The 11208-nt window shown below is 27.2% G+C and overlaps 1 protein-coding gene across 1 annotated transcript; it reads left to right on the top strand.

Moving 5' to 3' along the window:
* The first annotated feature begins 1678 nt into the window (after nt 1-1678).
* On the top strand, nt 1679-5735 carry LOC107470992 (indole-3-pyruvate monooxygenase YUCCA6-like). Its single transcript, XM_016090431.3, has 4 exons — nt 1679-2573; nt 3571-3819; nt 4420-4542; nt 4739-5735. The coding sequence occupies exons 1-4, from the start codon at nt 1854-1856 to the stop codon at nt 4955-4957; spliced, it is 1311 nt and encodes a 436-aa protein (XP_015945917.1). The 5' UTR covers nt 1679-1853; the 3' UTR covers nt 4958-5735.
* The last annotated feature ends 5473 nt before the right edge of the window (nt 5736-11208 follow it).

Raw genomic sequence — 11208 nt, 5'->3', positions numbered from 1 at the left:
ATAAGTTGATAACTATTCACCAGCTTAAATCTTGTAGATAATTAATTAATTATTACTTCCATTCATGCCGTTTTTCATTTTTTGCTAACCAATAAAACTGATCTAATAATAATAATTTACAAACTACAATCCCCCACCCTCTCCAATAAATCTCTTTCTAATTCATATTGACGTACATAGTGACGTTTCCATTTGGGGATTAAATTAATTAAATCCAAAATTAAATATGTGTAATCCTTGAACTTGTTTGGATAAAGAGTTTAATTAAGCTCTTTTAAAAGATAGTTTAAATAATAAATAATTATATTAAAATTAATTTATAAATAAGTTATTTTGTGTTTAAATTTTTTATTTTAAAAATATTTATTTTATAAAAAAATGATAAAAAATTGTAACATTATAAGAGAAGTAATTTTTTTAATTTTTCTATAAGTTCCTAAATAGCTTTTTAAAAAACTGTAATTTGATTTTAAAAATTGAATCAAATATTAATACTACTACTTTTCATAAATCAAAATCTCAAAAAAAATTATTTTTAAAATTTTCCAAACCGGCTCTAAGTGAAATGGAGAGGAGTTGAGAGTAAAACATTCAATTTCAAATGATAGAGGTAAGAAATTTAATTATTAAGTTGTGGATTCAACTATACATACATAATAAATAACTATTGTTAAATTATATATTTAATTGGGAGTTTAATTTTAATATGTTCACATATAAATATTTTACGTAATTATTTAATTATATATTTTTTATATGATTATTCACACAGATAATATAAAAAGTAGTTATTTTTTTACGTATATATAAAATTATTTTATACTACAATATATCAAAATTAAACTAAAAAATAATTAATTTTGTTCGATAAACAATTAACCAAAATAAAAAAAATTGAGATGTTTTGTAAAATTATAAAATAAACTAAATACATAAAATTATAAGCAAAATTTAAACTGTAAAATTATCCGAGTCAGTAAGATTTCTGTAGAATTACTTATTCAAAATTAAAATATAAAAGATTCTACCGAATTAAATGAAAATTCTATTTACTATGCAATTATTTACTGCTAGTGTACTAGTAAAGAGCATAATACTTTCAAACACAAAATAATTACTGATATGAAGTTATTTTTATATAAAAATAAAGATAAAAATCATGAATATTTTGAAATAAATTATCATGTAACGATTTCTAACTGGGGTGTTGGCACAAAAAGACAATATTAAGTGGGTAGTAACTAGTAAGTAGTAACTTGTATACATACTAGCATTATATTCCAATAAATAGTAACGTGATTTGTAAATGAGAAAGTATAGGTAGCCAATGACTTACACGTAAAATGAATATTTAGAAAGTATTAGAGATATGATTATTAGTGTTATATTGTCCTATCAAATTATATTTTTGGGATTTTTGGGATGAGTGGTTTCAAGACATGGTATTAGAATTCCAGATTCGGAAGATCTATTCTGACCCATTGTACACATTATACGTTTAGGTCATTGGCTCTCTAGCACTATTCTTTGTAAATTATAATTTATAAAGAGAGAAAAAGAAAAACATATTGGTGGGGTTGGAGGGTCCACGGTAACAAGAGAATTGTTAGATGAAAAAAAAGTATATATAAATTGAGAGAAGAGAGGGAGAGAGATATCAACATCGGTCTGGTTCGAAACCACATTCTTTCTTCATTCTCACAATCTGGATAAGCTCTATTATCTCTCGTTAATCCTAATCCTAAATCCTAATCATAATCAAAATCAAATTTAAATTACTTACCATTCCCACTCGCTCCTCAACCACAAAACCTTTGCTTCATTAATATCATTTTATTTTTATTTTCCCTCTCATGGACTATTGTAGCGAAAGAGAGACAGAAGGAAAGCAAGCGCACGATCCTCTATTCATAGCAATGAAAAATTGTGGTTATAAATCCAGGTCCTTAACACCGAATAAGAATAAAAAGGAATGGATTGAAGGTCCGGTCATCGTGGGAGCCGGACCTTCCGGACTGGCCACGGCAGCCTGCCTCAAAGAAAAAGGCATCCCGTCGGTAATCCTGGAGCGATCCAACTGCATAGCTTCGTTATGGCAGTTAAAAACCTACGACCGCCTTCACCTTCACTTGCCCAAGCAATTCTGCGAGCTTCCATTGATGGGATTCCCTCCAGATTTTCCCACCTATCCAACCAAGCAGCAGTTCGTACAGTACTTGGAGGACTACGCCGACCGGTTCGGGATTAGGCCGCGGTTCAATGAGACCGTGGACCGAGCCGAGTTCGACTCCAGAATTGGGATGTGGAAGTTGATCACTAGTGGCGGTTCAAGTACTGAGTACACGTGCCGGTGGTTGATCGTGGCCACCGGCGAGAATGCGGAGGCGGTGGTGCCGCAGATTGAAGGGATTCAGGAATTTCAAGGGGCTATAAGGCACACGAGTTTGTATAAAAGTGGAGAAGAGTTTAGAGGGAAGAAGGTTTTGGTTGTTGGATGCGGAAATTCCGGCATGGAAGTTTGTTTGGATCTTTGTAACCATGATGCTGCTCCTTCACTTTGTGTTAGAGATTCAGTGAGTTCAAAACTTTTTTCTATTTCCTCCTTCTTTCTTTCTTCTTTTCTCACTAAATTGTTATCTAATAATTTTCATCTGAGGCTAACTTGCACAGTTGTGTCAGTTATGCTAGTTTTTCTTTTATGTTGCTCCTGATTTGGAATTTCTGGTTTTAAATGAAAAGAAAGAAAGAGAGCTAGTTTAAGTGTTTGCAAGAAGAGCCTCCTACTCCACTTTTTTGATCCCGCTATAGTGTGCCTTTTTAATGGACTTTGCGACTTTTGTCAAATTTTCGAAATATAGACAAATTTTTATTTTTTGTTTCTAGATTTTGGTAAAATTCTCAGATAGAAGAATAATCCATTTTGCTCGTGCAAAAGTTTTCAACTTTGAAACATTAAAAAAAAAAAGATGGTTGTGTTTAAGGTTCTTTCCAGTTTCTACACATGATGAAAGCTTCAACTTTTCAAGTTTCAACTCTTCCTCCCTCCCAATTGGAAAAAAAAAATGCAGCCTTTGATGAGAAAAAAGAGAAGGAAATTTATTTATTATATATATATATATAGTAGAATTAGCCATAACAAGGTTCAAGTTCAAAGGATTATGTATGTATAGTTTTAAAATGATTTAGAAAACAAAAGGCTTTATAAACAGTCGCACTAATAATCCTCGATAACCCAAACATCAAAATTTGATCTTCCACTTTCATTGGGATTCACAAGCATGCGCATCATGGTTATGAGTAATAATAACAATGATAACTGATTTTTATTTTTATTTTTTAATTAATTTCTTTTTGCTCTTCTTTCATAAACCTCTCATTAAGGCTTGCAACTAATTAGGCCACAAATAACTTTCAAACTTTACTAATTTTGTTGACAGAAATAAAACAGTGTAAAACGTTTTATACTCTTAGTATATTAAAAATAAATTTATTTTTTCACAATTTTATACTAATAGTTGATTAGAATATAATATGAAAGCTTTTTATTTTTTTTTGGGTTGAACTTTGAAGGTACACATCCTACCACGAGAGATGCTGGGAAAATCAACTTTTGGGCTGTCCATGTGGTTACTGAAGTGGTTTCCATTGCGACTTGTCGATCGGTTCCTCCTGATCGTGTCATGGCTCATGCTAGGTGACACTTCGCGGTTCGGTTTGGATCGGCCTCGTTTGGGTCCCCTCGAACTCAAGAACCTCTCCGGAAAGACCCCTGTCCTAGATGTGGGTACCCTTGCCAAGATTAAAGGTGGAGACATTAAGGTACTTCCCACCATTTCCTTTAACAAATATTGACCTCGCTTTTATATACTTAATCCAATGATGGTAAAGGTACCTATTTATTTATTTTTTAAAATTTTTATTTCAAAAACTACTTTTGCTTTGCAAGAAATGCAACTTATATTTACTCTTTTTTAGTAGAATTTTGTTAATATATAAGTTGTTAATAGGTTGAATGATATTAAAATTTTCAAATTTTTAATAATTTAACAAGTTTATTTACACACTTATTCTTAGCAAAATTCTTTTTATATTGTATTTGTATATAACTTATTTTTAATATATATTTATATTTTAGTAATTGATTTAATTTTAGTGTACACTTAGTATAATTGTATTGATAAATTGGAGCAATAATGAAATGACCCCTTGTTTCCCGTCATTGCATGATCTTCAATCAAATCATGTGGCGAAACTAAAGGGTTTGGGATTTTGAAAAAGGAAAGAAAGAAAGAAAATGTTGATTGGATTGATGATTGTGTTACAAGTAACTTTCAGAAAGATATTGGTTGTTGTTTGGACTCAGACATAAAATTAAACATGAAATCTAAGTTATGTCAAACTCAAAATTGGGGTGTGTAGGTGCGTCCAAGCATAAAGCGGCTAAAACGTCACACTGTGGAGTTTGTCGATGGAAGAATAGAGAATTTTGATGCCATCATTTTGGCAACTGGTTACAAAAGCAATGTACCCTATTGGCTAAAGGTAGGCATTTTTGTTTTTCTTTTTTGTTTTTGTTTCATATATTAAGGACAACTTGCTTAGCAACTTTATTTTCATAATAATTAACTCATGACTCTTATGCATTTTTTTTTGAGATAGTAAACAACTAAGTCAATATTATATAAAACTTAAATAAGAAAGAATTTGACATGGTATTGAACTATTGATTTATGAGCAGGAAAATGATATGTTCTCAAAGGAAGATGGTTTCCCAATGAAGCCATTCCCAAATGGGTGGAAAGGAAGGAATGGACTCTATGCTGTGGGTTTCACCAAAAAGGGACTGCTTGGTGCATCCATTGATGCAAAGAGAATAGCTCAAGACATTGAGAGGTGTTACAAACATGAGGCAAATAATCATCATGCTAATAATGCCTTCCCTCAATCAAATTCATAGAAAAAGAGTTTTGGGGTCAAAAAAGTCAAATCACAAATGGGGGAAGAGTTTTCTCAACAATTGAGAAAGAAAGTGATCAAGTTATAGTACATGGATGAAATTAAGGGGGGAGAGAAAAAAAAGATTCCTTTTTTATGATGATGATGATGATGATGATGATGATGATGATGATGCTATATGGTACTATAACTCATCACTCATATGATCATGTGCACACTATCTATATGCTAGTACAAAAAAAAACATGGTGTGCTAGCTCTTCCTCCTCCAATTAATCAATCCATAAATGGAGAAAAAGTGGGGCAAATTAAAGCAAAAAGGAAAAAAGTTTTGAGGAATTTACTAAAATGCCCTTGAACTTATTTTTCAATGATTCATCATCTACCGACTTGGGGTTGAAAAGGAGTTATAATTGAATTGAAGTTGAAGGAAAAGAAGGAGTTATATATGGCTTCTTTACACATTATTTTTTTTCCTTTCACTTGGGGGGACCTTAGCTCTCTATGAGTCTTGTAAATTGTTACCCTTTTGTTTCCCTCCTAAGTAGGTTTTGACTTTCAAGAAAGAAAAGAGAGAAGTTTATGAATGAATGCATAAGAAAGTGTGGGGTTGTGGAGAAAAGTGTCTGGTATGTGATTGAGAAAGAAGTGATTGCGGGTTAACCTATATTTCCATTTTTTTTTTAATTTTCTTTTTGGTATAAAGTATAATAACATTTTTTTTGCCAATATGGCATTATGAATGGGTATAATGTATATATTATTTTGGTTTGAGTTTTTTTCTTTACCATAATTATTTTGTTAAATAAAGAAAGCAAAAAAAATCAATTATAATAATAAAAAATAATAATAGAAGAAAAACCTTTATTCTTTATTTATTTATTTATTTGGTTATATGTGCCATTTCCTTTTAATTTATTATCACTACTTATTCCATGCAATTTCATTTTCGAAATGATTTCATTCTCCATGCAAGAGTGAGGACCACCCCCTTAACTTATATAAAGGAATATGCGTTTTGAAAACAAGTGATATTGCAGAGAATTGCAGTAGAATTGTTGAAATATTTATTAGCTATATTCCCTCTCCCACCAACTTCATTAAATTAACACCAATTCACAAGAAGCAAGAAATTCAATTCAAGCAACAATGTATGGCTTGGCTTTGTTGTAGCAATTAACCACCCTTTAGTTTTTTGAAGGGTTATACATTGCCAATTTTCTTTTATTTTTCTTTTTAGGGGTATTTTTGGAAATTGACATAATGTTTTCAGATATACATAGAATGATGATAGAAATGTTGATTTTCAGATATAGCAATCAAACTTTTGAAGGTTTTATATATATTAATTATTTTTTAATTAAGATACATATTTAAAAAAAGTAATCACCTGTGAAATTAAAGGATATGTTTTATTTTAGAATTTATATATTCAAATTTATAATAGAATATTATAATGTTAAACTTTATTTATATGTAATATAATCAAATTATAATCACACCAATAATCAAACTTTATAAATTGTATAATCAAATAAAATTTATATTTAAGATAAAAACACAAATAAAAGTATAAAAATAAAGTAATTAATGAATGCTTTTCGAAATTCAAACAAGTTTGATTATGCTATTGTGGAAAAGTTTGATCATTATGTTATATAAAATTTAATTATTCTATTGTGATAAGTTTGATTATTTTACTAGTTGAATACTTGATTAACAAAATTTATAAATAACACATATAAAATATATACAAGGGAAAGTATTGGAATCAATACTAATTATTTACAATGTGTACAATGAATTAGAAAAAGATAAAATTATAATTAAAAATTGGATTATTAATTAATTATTTAATTTTAAATTTAAAAATTTAAAAATTAAGATTAGTATCTAAACTCATTCACACTACATAGTATGTACGGTTATTTCTAATCTTACCATAACTTTCAATACACGTTCAAAACTCACCGTCATCTTCTCCGGTCCTCATCTCACGTCACTGAATTCCTCGTAGGCCACACCAATGCTTCCACATCCTCCCACCAACACCGTCTTCACCTCTGCTGGTCAACCTGACACGCCTCGCCCTCCGACGCTCAGCCTAACGTTGCTGCCGCTTTTTCGCGCGCCTCTTTTCCGAACTGGCTTCGCTTTCACCCATTTCTTCAAGCCTCTTCTCACCGATGATACCACCATGCTCTTCTTCTTCTTCGAATCCAAGCATGGTTAGCTTCTTTCAAATTTGAGCCATATGCTTCACAACAGTGCCGCTTTCGTCATGCATAGTCCTTCAAAACTATGTTTCATCATAATAGTTGTTTCTTCTGTTTATTCATCATCTTTTTCTATTTTAATGGTCAATTTAGGATGGTCATTTTAGTAGGTACGCGGATGGTTATTTTAATTTTTATATAGATGATTATTTTGATTGGATTGGGTTTAGTTATATATAATTAAAATATGTTAGATGTTCAATTCATTAGGTATGTGGATGATTATTTTTGTCCTTAAGTGAATGATTATTTTTACTAAGGGTGAATGGCGTGTGGCAAGCCAAGTAGTGACGGTGAAATGAGATGATTATTGATGAAGGTAGGTGGCCGCTGGTTGAAAAAGAAGAAAATATTGGAGTGAAATGTTTTAGTAAATTAGAATTTCAGATGGTTATTTTTTTGAAATAACTAATTGAATTTTTTAAAAATTTAAAATTTAAAATTTGATGTGAAATAACTGAATGTAAGTTTTTGAATTTATTATTTAATTCTATTAAGTTAAATAACTAACCCATTGTATACATTGTAAAAATTTTTTATTGGCTCTCTAACATAATTCTATAAAAAAATATATATGGTGGTGACTGATTTATTGTAATTATAGAAAATAATTATTAATTTTTTCTCTTTTTACAACTATTATTTTTCAGCTCCAAAAATGAAATCTAACTATGATGTTTTGCTAGAAAAAAAGCATATTTATAGAATTAATATTCAATTAGGTCTTAAAATTTGTATGTGAGTTTTAAGTTAATTTTTAAAATTTTAATTATTTTTTTAATTTCTAAATTTTATAAATGTGACTATATTAATTTTTGGAATAATTTTCAGTACACAAATATTAATAAAACATTGATATAAATAATCAGATATCATTCTAGAATCTGTAAAATATTTTTGTTTTGGTTTTGTAATCAAATAGCTAAAAAATAATGTCGTATCATATATTTTGAAATTGAAAAAAAAGTTTTAATAAACACCACTTATAATATTGTTTTAAAATTATTTAAGTACTAAAATCAACATCACATTATTTTACAAAATTCAACATAACATTCAATTATTTATATTAATGTTTTGTTAATATTTATACGTCAAAATTTATTCTAAAAATTAACATAAATTACATTTACAAAATTTAAAAAATAAATAAAAATAATTAAAATTCTAAAAATTAAATTAAGACCCACTTACAAATTCGTACACCAAATTGAATATTATCTCTGTATTCATACATATATAACAACGCAATAACCCAGTTTGTTATTACGCAAATAATCACGTTGATTTGATCTGAGTGTTTGTAATAATCAACACTAGAAAAAGAAAATGCTTTTCTTAACTTATTATTCTACGCTAAATATATAGCAATTTTCTAGTAAAATAAGAGTTATAAAATGATTTTGATATATTGAAACTATAACCCTAAAATTCTATTTATATTTAACTATTGATTCTTATTAAATTTTGAAGGCCTAGATAAAATAAAATATTTAATTTATTCTTATTTAAATTTAAATAAAAAATAATAATTATTTATTTCATTTAATATTTATATTTTTAATAATAAATGAGATAGATCACTTATATAATTCATATAATATAAAATAACTAACACTACAATAATATAGATTATTTTTTAGGGTTATAATGTGTAAAAGAAAATTAAAATTTGTCAAAAAAATAAATTTTGACACTATTTTAACTATAAAAATATGTTAATAAAAGTTTTGTCAAAAATAGTATTTTTAATATATAAGTGATTGTGAAAAAAATTTAAATCTTATTTTGATAAATATTGGCTGTCAAAAATAATTTGTTAGAAAATTTTGAGAACATATTTTCTGTGATACTTATTAATTGTCAAAAATACTATTTATTTTGACACTTATTGACTACAAAATATTCTCAACAAAAAATTTTAACAAAGAATGAGATGTGATCTTGAAACTAAAGAATAAATTGAGATTTTGAAGATAAAGAATGAGTAGTATAATCCTAAACTGAGAGCAGTGTGATGTCAAAATTAACAGAGTCCAAAGAAGAAAAAAAAATAGTAGAGTAAATTGAAAACAAATGAGTGTCAAAATTGAGGAGTAATTTTTTACGGTTAAATTTTTTGTCAAGAAAATATAGAAAATTTGACATTTGTGATATTTGTCAAAAATATATATTAATTTTGACATTTAATTATGGTATTAAAAAATAAAGTGTCAAAATAACTCTATTTTCTTGTAGTGTAATATAATTAAAATTATTTATATATATTGTACATAAATCAATTAAAAAATTATAATTTCCTATCATAATAATATTTGTAGATTGATTTTATTACTTCGGTTTGAATTAGACTCATGATTTGATTATTTTTCATTTAACCTTTATTTTCTAAAAATTTGATTTCTGTTGTTAAACAAAATAAATTATACCTTTTACTTTTAGCAAACAAAATAGTTAACTATAACTTGTTTAAACTTTTTAACTATTAATTTTGCAAAATATTATTTATACAGAATTTTAGGAAAATTTTCTCAAATAAAATAAAAAAATTGTTATTTCTCAAAAGCAATTTTTCCGTATTTATTTACTGAGACCCAACTTCTTTAATTGTTTGGACGACGCAATAGCAAATTCGCAAATTTGATGAAAATAGTAAACTCGTCCAGGTTAGCAAACTTATTTCTATTTTTGTACATATTGGATTGTATATATATTTTTTTAAATTAATATAATTTTATTCATATAATTTAAAATTTAAATAAATATAATTTAAATTAATAATTTAATTTAATTTAATAAAAATAAATATAATCATATTATTATAAGATTTTTCTCAAGATAAGAGTATGAAAAATTTGCTGGAATACTATAATTTTTAAAATGTTCATATTATTGTAAAATAACTAAATAAATAAAAAAGAAGTAATAAATTTAAAATATGAAATATAATTAGATAACTTTAATAGTAATATTCATCATAATTATTATCTCAATATAAAAGAGATGATTCATATATATATTAGATATATATATTACTAATATATGTAGTAATATATGAAAGAAAAAAAAAGAAAAAGTTTTATATATAGATAGATAATATAAATAGAGAGAAAATTGTTATTGATGATATTGTCTAAGACTTAAGTCTCTATTTATATATGAGTGAAGCTTTAAATTTTTAAACTTCATTAATTTTCAATTGAACTTGAGAATTTCACTCTTTCATAAAAAAAATCAGCGGCTCATGTATTGAACGGTCATCTACATCATTATGTTTATCACAACAGATTACACTCTTATCAGTTGCCAAGGCCGTGTGAAACAATATATTATATTAGTGTATCAAATTTTGGTAGTAAATTAAATTTAATAGAGTCGCTTTATCATTTGCCAAGTGGGTGCTACTATAATTTAAATTTGATTGATTTGATTTAGTAATATTTTCACTTATTTTTTTTAATGAATTGACTTTGATTAATTTAATTTATTGTCTTCTTAAATAATTTGAATTTAATTGATTCGATTTACATGTAAATGATATAAATCGAGTTAATTTTATTCGATTTATATAGAGGAGCACTGCTACACATACAAATCTTTTTAGTATATAAGTCACTTACATAATGCGAGTGTGAAATCACGTTGTTCTTCTTTATATCCCACATTTCTCTTCTTTCTCGTCCTCTTCCTTTTTCTTCTCCTTCTTTTCTTCCTTCTTCTTTGCGTTTCTCTTCCTTTTTTTTTTCGCGCGATTCATCTTCATTGTCCATTTTTTATTACTGTTGTTGTTGTTGTATTTTTTTCCTCCTTCTGTTTCTATTGATTTTGCAATATTATATATATTTTTCTCTTTTGTTTGATTTTTTCCTCCTAAAAAGAATTATGAGAATATGAAATAAGAAGATGAAGAAGAAGCAGCAGAAGATGAGGAGGAGGAAGAGAAAGAATTTTGAATTATGTAGAATTTATCAGCACA

The sequence above is a fragment of the Arachis duranensis genome, chromosome 10 (genome assembly GCF_000817695.3).
Source record: "Arachis duranensis cultivar V14167 chromosome 10, aradu.V14167.gnm2.J7QH, whole genome shotgun sequence".
NCBI classification, from domain to species: domain Eukaryota; kingdom Viridiplantae; phylum Streptophyta; class Magnoliopsida; order Fabales; family Fabaceae; genus Arachis; species Arachis duranensis.
This window is presented reverse-complemented; position numbering and strand designations above follow the sequence as displayed.

Excerpts from the sequence above, each read along its gene's own strand:
- LOC107470992 (XM_016090431.3), top strand. The coding sequence starts at position 1,854 with ATGGACTATTGTAGCGAAAGAGAGACAGAAGGAAAGCAAGCGCACGAT. Across the intron at positions 2,574-3,570 it reads CACTTTGTGTTAGAGATTCA|GTACACATCCTACCACGAGA; the intron begins GTGAGTTCAAAA and ends TGAACTTTGAAG. Across the intron at positions 3,820-4,419 it reads TTAAAGGTGGAGACATTAAG|GTGCGTCCAAGCATAAAGCG; the intron begins GTACTTCCCACC and ends TGGGGTGTGTAG.